This window comes from Coregonus lavaretus (assembly GCF_964263955.1).
Source record: "Coregonus lavaretus genome assembly, chromosome: 12".
Lineage (NCBI taxonomy): Eukaryota > Metazoa > Chordata > Actinopteri > Salmoniformes > Salmonidae > Coregonus > Coregonus lavaretus.
The window spans coordinates 35,252,551-35,271,059 of NC_139999.1; the positions used below are offsets into that span (position 1 = coordinate 35,252,551).

Sequence of the window (18,509 nt, forward strand, 5' to 3'; positions counted from 1 at the left end):
ACAGGGAGGTTTGTCTGGTAACTAAACCTTAATGGAGTCCACTGGCAGATAAATATAGACAGTAAGTACACTACTACAGATAGTGTGGAGTCCAATTGGACTTTGTTGTTTAATAATGATAATAACCCACCACCCCGAACAACCAATGTTCTCTATCTTTGATTCTTGTCCATTCCATTACGATTACAATGGAAAGCTCTTTCTCCTGCATTAAGTGAGTGAGTAGAAGCAGTAAGAGCCTCCATTATCGTTCTAGTGAGATTAATAATGAACTACTGTTAAAGGGTAAAGCTGCCGTTAGTAAGGAAAGCAGCCCTGGTTCTCCCTACAGTAGCAGGTCTGCCCCTCCCTCTCCCTCCCCTCTGGCCCCCCTAGCGAGCCCTGGCTATGATGCATGTTGATCTATGCACTAACCGGTCGGGTTCGGACAATTCAACTCATCAGAGCCGTCCCCACAATCCTTTTCTGAAACAAAGAAACCAACGGAGACAGCGGAGTGGGCGGACAGCACAACAAAAACAGGCATGGAACAACAACAAACACAACGAGCCAATGACAATGGAGAAGAAACAGACACACTAACATCCTTGCCAAATAGAGAGAGGAAAGCTGTAGTAAGAAAGACCTGTGGACATCAAATGACATGCGTAGCAACGAGTCAGTGATAAAGCTGCCTATGACTAGAGGTACACACACGGTAGGAGGAAGAGGAAGGAGAGACACTCACCATTGTCACAGCGCCAGTTGATGTTGATGCAGCGTCCGTTATTGCAGGTGAACTGGGTGAGAGGGAAACAGGTGGGGTAGGCTGGACAGAGAGAGAGAATGGAAGACAGAGTGCTTAGTGTCATAAGAAAAAACCCAACAGTAACTTACGACTTTAATAGCTATAACCGTGATAGTTCCCGGCCGCCCTATGAGCCTGGGTTTCAGTGATATGGGTATTATGTTTAGTCTTTTCTGAGGAAGATTCATTTTCTGTGTGTTATAGCATAAGAGAAACATAAGGGTCAAAGGTGAGGCAGGTGATCTACCACATGACGCAGGCTCGTCAGAGCGGTCCCCACAGTCATCGTCCAGGTCACATGTCCAGGAGATGGGGATACAGCGACCGCTGGCACACGAGTACTGGTTGGGGGGGCAGGTGCGAGCTGAAACGGTAGGAGTGGGAGGGGGGAGGGGGGGTGCATTGAGATTACCAAACAGTTCTCCTCAGGAGAATGACTCCAATAGGATGTTATTAGATTGCCCTTTGAAATTTTACAACAGGAGTTGGATTCATGGGAAATGACTAATGGCATTTTGAGGATCTCTGGAGCATTGTGTGGATACAGTCCATGTACACTGGACTAAGCTGAGAGAAAGGTCAGCCCTAAACAACCATTGTCTGAATGATGTGTATGAGACAGAGAGAGAGAGAGAGAGAGAGAGAGAGAAAGAGAGAGACACAGAGAGAGAGAGAGAGAGAGAGCAAACCAGAAAAATAAAGAGAGAAAAGAATGTGTACGAGTGTGTGTTACGTGTGTGCACATCTGTGAGTGTGTGTGTCCTCGTCCTACCAGAACAGGTGGTGTTGGACTCATCCTCGTCATTGCCACAGTCGTTGTCTCCGTCACACAGCCAGCGCAGAGGGATACAGCGGTTGTTCTGACACTTAAACCTGTCAGTCGGACAGGTGTGCTGGTCTGGAGGGGGAGAGCGGGAGGGATGGAGGAAGAGAAGGGGGTGAGGGATGGAGTTAGGGAGAGAGGGAGGGAAAGAGAAGGAAGGATGGAGGTAGGGGATTGAAAAGGAGGGATGGATGGATTGAAGAAGAAAGGATAGAAGGGGGAGAGCAGAGGTACAGAGTGTAAGAGGGCACAGACAGACAGACAGACTCTGGCTAGTCTAATGGAGCCTGTCTGCAGTCTGACCACAGACAGAGAGCTTTTCCAGACCCACCAACATTCCCACATTCCTTCACACACACACATGCACGCACACTCTTATAAACACACACACACACACACACACACACGCTCCCGCAGGCATGTGCAAATACAAACTCCACATAAACACACAATGTCTGTCGTTTCTCAATTCATTCTGGCATCAACAGACTGTCAAACTGAAATACTGAAAGGCCATCTGTCTCCAGCTGCACAGAGACCAAAGGAAAGGTAGCTGTTCTAAAAATCAGTGTGTGTGTGTGTGTGTGTGTGTGTGTGTGTGTGTGTGTACTCACGGCAGAGCTCGGGGGCCTCGTCGCTGTTGTCCAGACAGTCATTGTCACCGTCACACTTCCATCGCTCCTGGATACAGCGGTTGTTCTTACAGGCAAACTCCCCTGGCTGACACTGAGGAGGAGGGATGTAGGACGGGTTGACTGGAGGGAGAGGGGGGAGAGCGGGACAGAGGACGAGATAGACATGGAAAGAGAGAGAAGTTGAGCGTTTAAATAACACATTTCACCTACAAAGTTAAATGAGTGGAGCGGGACAGTGAGATACTAGCTAATACACTGTCACATCAGCAGTCCACAACAAATACAAACCCTGTCAGAGCAGTGAGTCAACATGAGCCCAGTGTGTGTGCACGCGTCAAGCCTACTGTCAGCCCCTAATCCCACCCCCCTCCACACCCCCAAAATCTGGACTGACTGCTCCATGCGTGAGAGGGATTTCTATTTGCATACTATACACACACATTTGTTCTCTCTTCCTCTCTCACAGACACACACACACTTTGACAGTTCAACTTTGAAATACAGTTTTATTCTAAACTAATCTTTATAAACCCTGATGTCGGTAGCATGTGATAAAATTCCCTTCCACATGAGTTCTCACACACGCGCACACACACACATTGTGGAGTTTTGTATTGAGCGTAAATGCCTGCTCTCCTATAGGTGGCCCTTGCTTCATGACTCCTGACCTCTCACCTTTACAGCTGGTGTTGTCTTTGTCATCTAGTAGCTGGTCCTCTGCACAGGCACACTGTCTCCCATCAGGGATGGCCAGACACAGACTACTGCAGCCCCCGTTATTCACACGACACGCATTAGAACCTGCACACACACACAGAGACAGAGAGTGAGAGTGAGAGAGTGAGAGTGAGAGAGAGAGAGACACAGAGAGAGAGAGACACAGAGAGAGAGAGACACAGAGAGAGAGAGACACAGAGAGAGAGACACAGAGAGAGAGAGAGACACAGAGAGAGAGAGACAGAGAGACACAGAGAGAGAGAGACAGAGAGAGAGAGAGAGAGACACAGAGAGAGAGAGAGAGAGAGAGAGACACAGAGAGAGAGAGAGAGAGAGAGAGAGAGAGACACAGAGACAGAGAGAGAGAGACACACAGAGAGAGACACAGAGAGAGAGAGAGAGACACAGAGAGAGACACAGAGAGAGAGACACAGAGAGACACAGAGAGAGAGAGACACAGAGAGAGAGAGACACAGAGAGAGAGAGACAGAGAGAGAGAGACACAGAGAGAGAGAGACACAGAGAGAGAGAGACACAGAGAGAGACACAGAGAGAGACACAGAGAGAGACACAGAGAGAGGGATTATAAACACATACAGATTAGTGTCTGAACATAAGGGTTTGTGCATGCAATGAATGTGTATCGGAGATACAGTGCATTCGAAAAGTATTCAGACCCCTTTACTTTTTCCACATTTTGTTACATTACAGCCTTATTCTAAAATTGTTAAATCATTTTTTTCCATCAATCTACACACAATAAACCATAATGACAAAGAAAAAACAGGTTTAGACATTTTTGCAAATGAGTAAAAAGAAAAAACTGAAATATCAAATTTACATAAGTATTCAGACCCTTTACTCAGTACTTTGTTGAAGCACCTTTCGCAGCGATTACAGCCTCAAGACTTCTTGGGTATGACACTACAATCTTGGCACAACTGTATTTGGGGAGTTTCTCCCATTCTTCTCTGCAGATCCTCTCAAGCTCTGTCAGGTTGGATGGAGATCGTTGCTGCACAGCTATTTTCAGGTCTCTCCAGAGATGTCGGGTTTAAGTCCGGGCTCTGGCTGGGCCACTCAAGAACATTCAGAGACTTGTCCCGAAGCCACTCCTGCGTTGTCTTGGCTGTGTGCTTAGGGTCATCGTCCTGTTGGAAGGTGAACCTTCCCCCCAGTCTGAGGTCCTGAGCAGGTTTTCATCAAGGATCTCTCTGTACTATGCTCGATCCTGACTAGTCTCCCAGTCCCTGCCGCTGAAAAACATCCCTACAGCATGATGCTGCCACCACCATGCTTCACCGTAGGGATGGTGCCAGGTTTCTTCCAGACGTGAAACTTGGCATTCAGGCCTAAGAGTTCAATCTTGGTTTCATCAGACCAGAGAGTCTTGTTTCTCATGGTCTAAGAGTCTTTAGTTGCCTTTTGGAAAACTCCAAGCAGGCTGTCATGTGCCTTTTACTGAGGAGTGGCTTCCGTCTGGCCACTCTACCATAAAGGTCTGATTGGTGGAGTGCTACAGAGATGGTTGTCCTTCTGGAAGGTTCTCCAATCTCCACAGAGGAACTCTGGAGCTCTGTCAGAGTGACCATCGGGTTCTTGGTCACCTCCCTGACCAAGGCCCTTCTCTCTCGATTGCTCAGTTTGGCTGGGCGGCCAGCTCTAGGAAGTCTTGCTGGTTACAAACTTCTTCCATTTAAGAATGATGGAGGCCACTGTGTTCTTGGGGACCTTCAATGCTGCAGACATTTTTTGGTACCCTTCCCCAGATCTGTGCCTCGACACAATCCTGTCTCGGAGCTCTACGGACAATTCCTTCGACCTCATGGCTTGGTTTTTGCTCTGACATGCAACTGTGGGACCTTATATAGGCAGGTGTGTGCCTTTCCAAATAATGTCCAATCAATTTAATTTACCACAGGTGGACTCCAGTTGTAGATACATCTCAAGTAGGATCAATGGAAACAGGATGCACCTGAGCTCAATTTCGAGTTTCATAGCAAAGGGTCTGAACTTATGTAAATAAGATGTTTCTGTGTTTTTATTTATTATACATTTGCCAAAAAATCTAAAAACCTCTTTGCTTCGTCATTATTGGGTAGTGTGTGTAGATTGATGAAAAAACAAACATATTTAATCAATTTTAGAATAAGGCTGTAATGTAACAAAATGTGGAAAAAGTCTGAATACTTTCCGAATGCACTGTACGTGCACATAATTTTCTCCCAATGCATTATATCTCAAGTTACAATTTAGACCTAGCTGCAGATCTGTCATCTGATATGAGAAAGATAGCGATAAAAAAAGCGATGAATGGGGGGGGATGGATGGATGAATGATTGGATATATAGATAGATTGATGGAGTTGTGGCTGGATGGACAGAGTGTAGTGTCCTGTACCTTGCTGCTGCTGGGCGTCATACATGCGGATCTCGAAGATGGGCGGCCGTTCGTTGCGGAGCAGGGTGACGGTCCTGGTGACCTGGTCCAGTTTGTAGATGCTGCCGCTGCGGTACTCGTTCCAGAACAGGAAGTGTTTGTAGTGACACAGGCCGAAGGCGTGGTTCAACTCCTGACCCTCGTATACCGTCTGACAGCACAACACAAGGTCATATTCATTAGTGCACACCGTAACAAAACCTTTTGCAACAAAAACAATAATTTCTCATTGGACAACTTCAGGCATTGTCAGTGTTGTTGAGGTAGACTATCTCTATGTAGTCATAGTAGGGTTAGGGTTGGGGTTAGGTTTAGCGCTAGTAACCAGTCTGACTGACCTTGCGTTCAGTGTTGTTAATGTAGACCATCTCGATGCGGTCATAGTATGCATCCACCCAGTACAGAATGCCCTGTGGGATGTCCAGACTCAGACCGTTGGGCCACAGGACTGTCTTACTGGTCAGGAACACATTCCTGTTAGAACCATCCATCCAGGCCCGCTCAATCTTCCCTCTTTTACTCTCCTTAGGGTCTTCCTCCCAGTCTGTCCAGTACATCCACCTGGGAAGAGAGAGAGGAGGGGTGGGTGAGCATATGTCTGTGTGAGTGTTTTGGTCCGTTGTGACTGGACAATTCTGCCCCAGCTGACATCTGATCGAGTAGCATTCTATAATGACGTCTCTTAACCACCCCCCTCCACCCCCACAGTGAAGGGTCTCCTAGTCTGGCTGTGAATATACGGACTAATGACATTCTCTCCAGATTGGAGCTGTCTGTCAAGGCCCCTGATAGATGGACACCACAGGACTATCGAACCAGCCAGCCAGCCACCACTATGACCAAGTCCAATATCGTCTGTTAAACAACTATTTAACACCAGCCCACCTCTCCTCATCACACTGTAGTATGAGTGACAGTCTGACTCAATCAATTTCTCCCTCCCTCTCTCGCTTTCCCCTTTTAGACTCATTCCCTCTACCTGTCTCTACCTCTCATCTTTACATCTCCTTCCCCCTCTTTCACCCTACTTCTCCCTCGGGTTCAATCCATCTCACTCTCATCTCCTTGTCTCTCTCTCTCTCTCTCTCTCTCTCTCTCCCCCCTTCTCCCTATGTATCTTTCTCTCTCTCTCCCTCAATGGCTAGCTGATTGATTACAGGACTTAGTGGAGGTGAGTGCTACTCCAGGAGAGTGTGTGGATGCACGTCTCTCTGTCACGGCCAATCTAATGTGTGTGTGTGTGTTGCTCTAGGGAGCGGGCCAGAGTAGGTTACATCAACATGAAGAGTCACACACAGATTAAGACCGATTTGAGCGAGCACCCGAGGTGCCCAGTCCATTGTAGCTCAGTTGGTGGAGCATTGCGCTTGCAACTCCAGGTAGTGTATTCGATTCCCGGGATCACCCATAAGTAAATGTATGCACGCATGACTAAGTCACTTTGGATAAAAGCATCTGCTAAATGTCATATTATATTATAAACCAGGTAGTTTGGCTCCTGGATGCTGATTGGCTGAAAGCCGTGGATAACAAAATAGATTAACTAAGATCACGGATATCCTACCAACGGGACATTAAAAACTATAATATCTTATGTTTCACGAGTCGTGGCTGAACGACGACATGGAGAACATACAGCTGGCATGATATACACTGCATCGGCAAGACAGAACAGCTGCCTCCGGAAAGACAAGGGGTGGCGGTCTGTGTATATTTGTAAACAACAGCTGATGCACATTTTTACATTTTAGTCATTTTAGCAGACGCTCTTATCCAGAGAGACTTACAGTTAGTGTCTCAAAGTTTTGCTCGCCTGTGGTAGAGTATCTCATGATAAGCTGTAGACTAATTAGTAGCTGTCTATTTACCACCACAAACCGATGCTGGCACTAAGACCGCACTCAATGAGCTGTATAAGGCCATAAGCACACAGGAAAACGCTCATCCAGAGGCAGCGCTCCTAGTGCCCGGGGACTTTAATGCAGGGAAACTTAAATCTGTTTTACCTAATTTCTACCAGCATATTAAATGTGCAACCAGAGGGAAAAAAAACTCTAGACCACCATTACTCCACACACAGAGACGCATACAAAGCTCTCCCTCGCAATTATTTTGGCAAATCTGACCATAACTCTATCCTCCTGATTCCTGCTTAAAAGCAAAAACTAAAGCAGGAAGCACAAGTCACTCTGTCAATAAAGAAGTGGTTAGATGACGCAAATGCTAAGCTACAGGACTGTTTTGTTAGCACAGACCGAAATATGTTCTGGGATTCTTCCGATGGCATTGAGGAGTACATCACATCAGTCACTGGCTTCATCAATAAGTGCATTAATGACGTCGTCCCCACAGTGACTGTACGTACATACCACAACCAGAAGCCATGGATTACAGGCAACATCCGCACTGAGCTAAAAAGGTAGAGCTGCCGCTTCCAAGGAACGGGACTAACCCGGACGTTTATAAGAAATCACGCTATGCCCTCCGACGAACCATCAAACTGGCAAAGCGTCAATACAGGACTAAGATTGAATCGTACTACACCGGCTCCGACGCTCGTTGGATGTGGCAGGGCTTGCAAACTATTACAGACTACAAAAGGCAAGCTGCCCAGTGACACGAGCCTACCAGACGAGCTAAATTACTTATATGCTCGCTTCGAGGAAAGCAACACTGAAGCATGCATGAGAGCATTAGCTGTTCCGGACGACTGTGTGATCACACTCTCCGTAGACGATGTGAGTAAGTCCTTTAAACATGTCAACATTCACAAGCCCGCAAGGCCAGACAGATTACCAGGATGTGTACTCCGAGCATGCGCTGACCAACTGGCAAGTGTCTTCACTGACATTTTCAACCTGTCCCTGACTGAGTCTGTAATACCAACATGTTTCAAGCAGACCACCATAGTCCCTGTGCCCAAGAACACTAAGGTAACCTGCCTAAATGACTACCGACCCGTAGCACTCACGTCTGTAGCCATGAAGTGCTTTGAAAGGCTGGTCATGGCTCACAGCAACACCATTATCCCAGAAACCCTAGACCCACTCCAATTTGCATACCGCCCCAACAGATCCACAGATGATGTAATCTCTATTGCACTCCACACTGCCCTTTCCCACCTGGACAAAAGGAACACCTGTGTGAGAATGCTATTCATTGACTACAGCTCAGCGTTCAACACCATAGTGCCCTCAAAGCTCATCACTAAGCTAAGGACCCTGGGACTAAACACCTCCCTCTGCAACTGGATCCTAGACTTCCTGACGGGCCACCCCCAGGTGGTAAGGGTAGGTAACAACACATCTGCCACACTGATCCTCAACACAGGGGGCCCTCAGGGGTGCGTGCTCAGTCCCCTCCTGTACTCCCTGTTAACCCATGACTGCATGGCCAGGCACGACTCCAACACCATCATTAAGTTTGCTGACGACACAACAGTGGTAGGCCTGATCACCGACAACGATGAGACAGCCTATAGGGAGGAGGTCAGAGATCTGGCCGTGTGGTGCCAGGATAACAACCTCTCCCTCAACGTGATCAAGACAAAAGAGATGATTGTGGACTACAGGAAAAAGAAGAGGACCGAGCACACCCCCCATTCTCATCGACGGGGCTGTAGTGGAGCAGGTTGAGAGCTTCAAGTTCCTTGGTGTCCACATCACCAACAAACTATCATGGTCCAAACACACCAAATTAGTCGTAAAGAGGGCACGACAAAGCCTATACCCCTCAGGAGACTGAAATGATTTGGCATGGGTCCTCAGATCCTCAAAAAGTTCTACAGTTGCACCATCGAGAGCATCCTGACTTGTTGCATCACTGCCTGGTATGGCACCTACTCGGCCTCCGAGCGCAAGGCACTACAGAGGGTAGTGCGTATGGCCCAGTACATCACTGGGGCCAAGCTTCCTGCCATCCAGGACCACTATACCAGGTGGTGTCAGAGGAAGGCCCTAAGAATTGTCAAAGACTCCAGCCACCCTAGTAGACTGTTCTCTCTGCTACCGTACGTCAAGCGGTACCGGAGCGCCAAGTCTAGGTCCAAAAGGCTTCTTAACAGCTTCTACCCCCAAGCCATAAGACTCCTGAACAGCTAATCAAATGGCTACCCGGACTATTTGCATTGGTCCCCCCCACCCCCTCTTTTACGCTGCTGCTACTCTCTGTTTATTATCTATGCATAGTCACTTTAACTCTACCTGCATGTACATATTACCTCAATTACCTCGACTAACCTGTGCCCCCGCACATTGACTCTGTACCGGTACCCCCTGTATATAGCCTCGCTACTGTTATTTTACTGCTGCTCTTTAATTATTTTTTACTTAGCAATTTTATACTTAACATTTATTTTTCTTTAAAACTGCATTGTTGGTTAAGGGCTTGTAAGTAAGCATTTAACTGTAAGGTCTACACCTGTTGTATTCGGCCATGTGAAAAATAAAATGTGATTTGTTCAGACCATATACCACGGGTATGACAAAAACAAAATATTTACCGGTCTAATTACATTGGTAACCAGTTTATAATAGCAATAAGGCACCTCGGGGGTTTGTGGTATATGCCTTATTGCTTAATTATATTATGTGTGCACACACGAGAGGGTTGAGAGGGGTAGAATTGTTTTGAAGGGCCATGAGGGGACAGTGGGGGCTCAGTGACAGGAGGCTATTATCGACAGATGACCATCTGCTCTTTTCTGACCCACACACTTGTACACATGTGCATGTACATTTTGTATGCACGTACTCTAAACACCAACACACACACACACACACACACACACACACTAACCCACACCCCCCAGGGTCAACTTTCCAATCATCTCCCAGCCACATCACACACACATGGGAGAGGCTCATTAGAATATCAAAATAATCTATTAAGAAGCGAATTGAATACTCCCACCACACACAAACACATTCTGAATCACATTAAAATCTACCGCCTCACACAAAACAACTTTTACCTAACCTCTCCCACACATCCAACCCACACCAAACTTTAAAGTTGCTTCTTAACAGTCTAAAGACCAATCTGAAACCCCTATCTTCCTTTCATCTCTCTCCCACCATCCCTCCCTCTCTCAGTCTCTTACCCATGTAGGGGGTCCACTACGATGGCGCGGGGGTGGGTCATCTTGCCGTCGATGAGAGTCTTGCGAGTCTGGGAGGCCTTCTCCAGCCTGGCCACACTGATGGTCTTCTTGGGCCCATCGTCCGTCCAGTACAGGTTATCAGCCATCCAGTCCACCGCTATACCCTCTACTGTGTGGATCCCTGGAACACAGAGGAACTGGTGGTGAGAGGCCAGTCTTCCTATTATACACAACAAAACTGGACAAACTGAGCTAAAATGACCACATCTACCCTCACAACAGCACCTGACAAGGTGCTAGCATTGTTTTGGAGCCTAAATGGCTACTCCCTATTACAGTAATGATTCCCGAAAATGGCCAACATGGAGGGCAGTTACCGTACCTTCCTTCAGAATGGTGTCCCTTTCTGTACCGTCAATCTTCTGGCGGCCGATGAGGTAGCTGGTGGCGTCGGCAAAATATATGAAGTCACTCTCTGAGTGGAAGTCAAGGGCTCTGGGGTTCATCAGGTTCTCTATAGGGATCATGTACTCGTCTGGGACCTTAGCATTCATGTCCATCCCTCTGATGACCCCTGGGCGACCTTTACCGTACACCAGAAACAGCTCATGCTCCGGCTCTGAGGAACAGCATGGGAGAGAAAGAGGACTTACTGGGCCTGTATTCATAAATCATCTCAGAGTAAGAATGCTGATCTAGGATCATCCCTCCCCCTGTCCATGTAATCTTATTCATTATGATCTAAAAGACAAAAACTGATCTTAGATCAGCACTTTGACATGCTTTATGAATAGGGGCTTTTGACTGTAAACTTATTATAAATGCATATCATCTTGTCAGCTTCTCTCTAACGAGTCTGGCCAACCTCATGAGAGGTAGCTTCTAAAAAAGATTACAAAATCACACTACAATGCTATGACAGACAGACAACATGGGACCAGGAGGAGGAGAGCATTGGTGAGGCCTTTGTTGTTTAATAAGATCCACAGGATTCCAATCCCTTCCAATATTCCCGGCTTTCTTAAATCTTGCGACCAATTTCTTCTCCGAAAATAATTACCAATTGAAATGCTGACACGTAAGTAAATAACACTGCCCCATAAAATGTGCATTGATTAAACAGACAAAAACTGTGCAAGAGCAGCATAATCCCATAAACCTAATGAGAATGTAAGTGATTTTCAATCATTAAAATTAACATTTTGACGACTTGTCAAATTGATAAGTGGGTGTTCCGTATGGCATAGTGGACGGGATAGGCTTTTGTTGAATCAATCTACCGTGGTGTGGTTATCAAGGGCACCTAGGGTTATAGTCTAGAAACAGATCAATACGTGCTTGCTTTCATATCCTCATAGAATATTAATACACACCTCGCAGGCAAAGTGAATCAATCAGGGATGGGGTTGTAATTTACGTTACGCAGCAGACAAAAGTAGTCAATTCGAGAAGAGCCTGGTTAATACATGCTCATTAGGGGTGTCCCAGACCTTAGTTTAGGGGCATGCAGTTTTCCTGATTCAACCTTCACTGCCCTTGGCACAGGTTCAATAACAGAATCAATCTCTGCCTCTGGTTTAAAGTTACAGTGGGGCTTCAGGCATGTAGACATTGATTAGGGAGGTTGGCTGTCAATGTCAGGTGAGTCAGAGGATTTCTACTGCTCAGACATGAGGAGATTAAGCTGCCCAAAGAGACCACAGAGGAGGAATGGATAGCTAGAGTTGTGAAGGAGCTGATTGGAGGAGCTGAAAGTGGATTGGCTGTGATATCAACTTTTGAAAGTATCTGGAAGCGCATTGGCTGTGCTGTAGACTATAGTATGTAGGAATGGGTTGGCTGTGTTGTTGTATCTCAGAGCAGATATAATTAAGCATCTTAAAGCGGATTGGCTTGGGTTGTAAAAGTGCCTAACAGATAATTGGCTGTGCTGTGGAGTATCTGAGAGGAGATTGGCTGTGCAGTGGACTATCTGAGAGGAGATTGGCTGTGCTGTGGAGTAGCTGAGAGGAGATTGGCTGTGCTGTGGAGTATCTGAGAGGAGATTGGCTGTGCTGTGGAGTATCTGAGAGGAGATTGGCTGTGCAGTGGAGTATCTGAGAGGAGATTGGCTGTGCTGTGGAGTATCTGAGAGGAGATTGGCTGTGTGGTACTTACTCTTGCAGGACTTTCCGTCACTCCCCAGGCTGAAGCCGGAGCGACAGCGGCAGGTGCGCGTCTTATGGCTGTTCCCCAGCAGACAAATATCAGAGCAGCCTCCTGCCTTCCCAAACTGGTCTGGCTCACACGCATGGCTACGCACTGGACGATAGGAGAGGAGGACATGTCTTAGTATTCAACTGAATTTCAACTATACCACTATGTCTGTGGGTTCAATATAGAACTGATTTGACAAAATGCCCAGCATAAAATACAGAAACCTATTACAACAGTTACCTGGGGGCTGGCGTCTCTGGTGGTAGACGTGCAGGGCTCCTCCCTTGTCGACGCGGGTCACCACCTGGTAGTCAGAGCTGTTGAAGCGGTTCACTCTGATCACACTGGTCTTCGGCTGCATGTTGGCGTTGTCCGAATTAGTGGCATACAGGTAGTTCTCAAACACTGTCAGACCATACAGGTGCTCAATCTGACACACACACACACACAGAGAGAGAGAGACAGAGAGAGACAGAGAGAGAGAGAGAGAGAGAGAGAGAGAGAGACAGAGAGAGAGAGAGAGAGAGAGAATAAGGGAGGGAAGAGAAGAGAAAGAGGGAGGAGAATGAGTGACGCAAAACCCAAAATAAAATCACAATCAATGCAACATTCCCATTCACTCAGTATGATGAACCCAACCACAAAGCCGCTTCAGAAATCTAAACATGACCTTTTGCATGACACAGGGCTCCATTTTACTTAATGCACTCTAACAGGCCTAAACAAACACACATTCATCTGTGAGAAGAAAGCCAGGCTTAATGTCCCAGTAAACAGCACTAACGTCACATAGACGTAGGCGGCCTATCAGTGATCAGGCAGGGCAGGGATAAACACTCATACTCTCTGCAATACAGCCCATACCCTCACCATCAATAACCATCCATGGACTTTAAACTGCTACTGATGGCTATCTGGCACACACACACACACACACACACACACAGACACACAGACCCCCATAGACAAATGAAGGGGCTTTGTGTGTGTGTGTGTACATGTCTATGCCCCCAGGCCCAGTGAGTAAATGAAGGCTATTACTTATGCAGACAGAGACAGCTAGCGCTAAAAGCCCTGCTAACAGGTTTAAAAGGCGCTTGGCCATGCCAGCCACTACACTGACCAGAGCTCAGCCTAAACTCCTATTAATCAGCACTCTAATGAAAAGGCTACTGTCCACCCCCTGCTCTCTGGCCATAGCTCACTGGTCTACAAACTACTACAACAGCAGGGGAGAAAGGATCCTCACAGGAGAGAAAACACAGGAATCTCTACATAGGTTTACAGACAAAAAGGGGGGCATTTAGTTCCAAGTATTTACCTTGCATTTAAGATTGAACTGCTTGGATAACTATGAATGTAAAGTTTACAGCTCCTTAATGAGTCCGGTGAGAGTGATTTGCTCCAGACAACCGACAGGGCCCTCATCCCCGTCATTCGCAGTAGAAAGAAAAGGAGATCGGGGTGCCTGATAAGGAGCCGGCGATGAGTGGCTAATCTGCCTTTGCCATTGATACTATTGGCCAACTTACAGTCACTGGATAATAAAGTGGACGAACTACAGGCACGTATATCCTACCAACGGGACATTCAAAACTAGAATATCTTATGTTTCACCGAGTCGTGGCTGAACGAAGACATGAATAACATACAGCTGGCGGGTTATACACTGTATCGGCAGGATAGAACAGCAGCCTCTGGTAAGACAAGGGGTGGCGGTCTATGTATATTTGTAAATAACAGCTGGTGCACGATATCTTAGGAAGTCTCAAGGTTTTGCGCGCCTGAAGTAGAGTATCTCATGATAAGCTGTAGACCACACTATCTATAATATGCCATTTCGCCGACGCTTTTATCCAAAGCGACTTACAGTCATGTGTGCATACATTTTTACGTATGGGTGGTACCGGGGATCGAACCCACTACCCTGGCGTTAAAAGCGCCATGCTCTACCAATTGAGCTACAGAGGACCTCCAAGAGAGTTTTAATCTATATTCTTCGTAGCTGTCTATTTACCACCACAAACCGATGCTGGCACTAAGACTGCACTCAATTAACTGTATACGGCCATAAGCAAACAGGAAAACGCTCATCCAGAGGCGGCGCTCCTAGTTGCTGGGGACTTTAATGCAGGGAAATGTACATCCGTTTTACCTCATTTCTATCAGCATGTTAAATGTGCAACCGGAGGGGGAAAAAACTCTAGACCACCTTTACTCCACACATAGAGATGCGTACAAAACTCTCCCTCCATTTGGCAAATATGACCATAATTATATCCTCCTGATTCCTGCTTACAAGCAAAAGACTAAAGCAGGAAGCACCAGTGACTCTGTCAATATAAAAAGTGGTCAAATGAAGCAGATGCTAAGCTACAGGACTGTTTTTCATAGCACAGACTGGAATATGTTCTGGGATTCTTCCGATGGCATTGAGGAGTACACCACATCAGTCACTGGCTTCATCAATAAGTGCATATGACGTCGTCCCCACAGTGACTGTACGTACATACCCCAACCAGAAGCCATGGATTACAGGCAACATCCGCACTGAGCTAAAGGGTAGAGCTGCCGCTTTCAAGGAGCGGGACTCCAACCTGGACGTTTATAAGAAATTCCGCTATGCCCTCCGACGAACCATCAAACAGGCAAAGCGTCAATACAGGACTAAGATCGAATCGTACTATACCGGCTCCGATGCTCGTCGGATGTGGCAGGGCTTGCAAACTATTACAGACTACAAAGGGAAGCACAGCCGCGAGCTGCCCAGTGACACGAGCCTACCAGACGAGCTAAATTCCTTCTATGCTCGCTTCGAGGCAAGCAACACTGAAACATGCATGAGAGCATCAGCTGTTCCGGACGACTGTGTGATCACGCTCGCTGTAGCCGATGTGAGTAAGACCTTTAAACAGGTCAACATTCACAACAACAGACGGATTACCAGGACTGAAAAGATTTGGCATGGGTCCTCAGATCCTCAAAAAGTCCTACAGCTGCACCATCAAGAGCATCCTGATTGTTTGCGTCACTGCCTGTTATGGTAACTGCTCGGCCTCCGACCGCAAGGCACTACAGAGGGTAGTGCGTATGGCCCAGTACATCACGGGGGCCAAGCTTCCTGCCATCCAGGACCTCTATACCAGGCGGTGTCAGAGGAAGGCCCTATAAATTGTCAAAGACTCCAGCCACCCTAGTCATAGACTGTTCTCTCTGGTACCGCACGGCAAGCGGTACCGGAGCGCCAAGTCTAGGTCCAAGAGGCTTCTAAACAGCTTCTACCCCCAAGCCATAAGACTCCTGGTCCTCTGTAGCTCAGCTGGTAGAGCACGGCGCTTGTAACGCCAAGGTAGTGGGTTCGATCCCCGGGACCACCCATACACAAAAATGTATGCACGCATGACTGTAAGTCGCTTTGGATAAAAGCGTCTGCTAAATGGCATATTATTATTATTATTATTATTACTCCTGAACATCTAATCAAATGGCTACCCAGACTATTTGCATTGCCCCCTACTCTCTGTTTATTATCTATGCATATTCACTTGAATAACTCTACCTAAATGTACATATTACCTTGACTAACCAGTACCCCCGCACATTGACTCGGTACCGGTACCCCCTGTATATAGCCTCGCTATTGTTATTTTTACTGCTGCTCTTTAATTATTTGTTACTTTTATTTTGTATTATTTTATTTTTTATTTTTTTGTGTGATTTTTTTTGGTATTCTTTCTTAAAACTGCATTGTTGGTTAAGGGCTTGTAAGTAAGCATTTCACTGTAAGTATTGTATTTGATTTGATTTTACTTTACTCTACATGGAGATGTCCATCTGCTCTACACAACATTAACAATCTGCAACATTCCAAAATGTTAAACCCTCTTAATTGCTCCCTTCCAGAACCCTGAAGTAGTGTGCTAGCTTCCAGACAGTCAAGGGTTGATGAGCTCAACAGCAGGCCCTGAATGATAGTGTGTCTGTTCTTGTGTGTGTGTGTGTTCTTGTCTGTGTGTTCTTGTCTGTGTGTCTGTGTGTTCTTGTCTGTGTGTCTGTGTGTTCTTGTCTGTGTGTCTGTGTGTTCTTGTCTGTGTGTTCGTGTGTTCGTCTGTCTGTGTGTTCGTGTGTTCGTCTGTGTGTCTGTGTCTGTGTGTTCGTGTGTTCGTCTGTCTGTGTGTTCGTGTGTTCGTCTGTGTGTTCTTGTGTCTGTCTGTGTGTCTGTGTCTGTGTGTTCGTGTGTTCGTCTGTCTGTGTGTTCGTGTGTTCGTCTGTGTGTTCTTGTGTCTGTCTGTGTGTCTGTGTCTGTGTTCGTGTGTTCGTCTGTCTGTGTGTTCGTGTGTTCGTCTGTCTGTGTGTTCGTCTGTCTGTGTGTTCGTCTGTCTGTGTGTTCGTCTGTCTGTGTGTTCGTCTGTCTGTCTGTGTGTTCGTCTGTCTGTGTGTTCGTGTGTTCGTCTGTCTGTGTGTTCGTGTGTTCGTGTGTTCGTCTGTCTGTGTGTTCGTGTGTTCGTCTGTCTGTGTGTTCGTGTGTTCGTGTGTTCGTCTGTCTGTGTGTTCGTGTGTTCGTCTGTCTGTGTGTTCGTGTGTTCGTGTGTTCGTGTGTTCGTGTGTTCGTGTGTTCGTGTGTCTGTGTGTTCGTGTGTTCGTCTGTCCGTGTGTTCGTCTGTCCGTGTGTTCGTCTGTCCGTGTGTTCGTCTGTCCGTGTGTTCGTCTGTCCGTCTGTCCGTGTGTTCGTGTGTTCGTCTGTCCGTGTGTTCGTCAGTCCGTGTGTTCGTGTGTTCGTCTGTCTGTGTGTTCGTCTGTCTGTGTGTTCGTCTGTCTGTCTGTGTGTTCGTCTGTCTGTGTGTTCGTGTGTTCGTCTGTCTGTGTGTTCGTGTGTCTGTGTGTTCGTGTGTTCGTCTGTCTGTGTGTTCGTGTGTTCGTCTGTTTGTGTGTTCGTCTGTCTGTGTGTTCGTGTGTTCGTGTGTTCGTATGTCTGTGTGTTCGTGTGTTCGTCTGTCTGTGTGTTCGTGTGTTCGTCTGTCCGTGTGTTCGTCTGTCCGTGTGTTCGTCTGTCCGTCTGTCCGTGTGTTCGTGTGTTCGTCTGTCCGTGTGTTCGTCAGTCCGTGTGTTCGTGTGTTCGTCTGTCTGTGTGTTCGTCTGTCTGTGTGTTCGTCTGTCTGTGTGTTCGTGTGTTCGTCTGTCTGTGTGTTCGTGTGTCTGTGTGTTCGTCTGTCTGTGTGTTCGTGTGTTCGTCTGTTTGTGTGTTCGTGTGTTCGTCTGTCTGTGTGTTCGTGTGTTCGTGTGTTCGTATGTCTGTGTGTTCGTGTGTTCGTCTGTCTGTGTGTTCGTGTGTTCGTCTGTCTGTGTGTTCGTGTGTTCGTGTGTTCGTCTGTCTGTGTGTTCGTGTGTTCGTCTGTCTGTGTGTTCGTGTGTTCGTCTGTTTGTGTGTTCGTGTGTTCGTCTGTCTGTGTGTTCGTGTGTTCGTGTGTTCGTATGTCTGTGTGTTCGTGTGTTCGTCTGTCTGTGTGTTCGTGTGTTCGTCTGTTTGTGTGTTCGTGTGTTCGTCTGTCTGTGTGTTCGTGTGTTCGTGTGTTCGTATGTCTGTGTGTTCGTGTGTTCGTCTGTCTGTGTGTTCGTGTGTTCGTCTGTCTGTGTGTGTGTTCGTGTGTTCGTGTGTTCGTGTGTTCGTGTGTTCGTGTGTCTGTGTGTCTGTGTGTTCGTCTGTCCGTGTGTTCGTCTGTCCGTCTGTCCGTGTGTTCGTGTGTTCGTCTGTCCGTGTGTTCGTCTGTCCGTGTGTTCGTGTGTTCGTCTGTCCGTGTGTTCGTGTGTTCG

General features: G+C 47.0%; 1 protein-coding gene across 3 annotated transcripts in view; it reads right to left on the reverse strand.

Moving 5' to 3' along the window:
- LOC311139021 (low-density lipoprotein receptor-related protein 1-like) overlaps positions 1-18,509 on the reverse strand; it is a gene marked incomplete at its 5' end in the record, with an annotated part of 191,419 nt that overhangs the window by 72,813 nt on the left and 100,097 nt on the right. For all 3 annotated transcript variants that reach the window (XM_084173849.1, XM_084173850.1, XM_084173848.1), the window contains 11 exons: positions 728-808; positions 1,035-1,151; positions 1,560-1,685; positions 2,225-2,365; positions 2,921-3,046; positions 5,363-5,552; positions 5,740-5,962; positions 10,503-10,683; positions 10,885-11,121; positions 12,660-12,803; positions 12,939-13,128. In XM_084173849.1, coding sequence (XP_084029975.1) covers positions 728-808; positions 1,035-1,151; positions 1,560-1,685; positions 2,225-2,365; positions 2,921-3,046; positions 5,363-5,552; positions 5,740-5,962; positions 10,503-10,683; positions 10,885-11,121; positions 12,660-12,803; positions 12,939-13,128 — 1,756 coding nt within the window. The remainder of the gene's footprint in view (positions 1-727; positions 809-1,034; positions 1,152-1,559; positions 1,686-2,224; positions 2,366-2,920; positions 3,047-5,362; positions 5,553-5,739; positions 5,963-10,502; positions 10,684-10,884; positions 11,122-12,659; positions 12,804-12,938; positions 13,129-18,509) is intronic.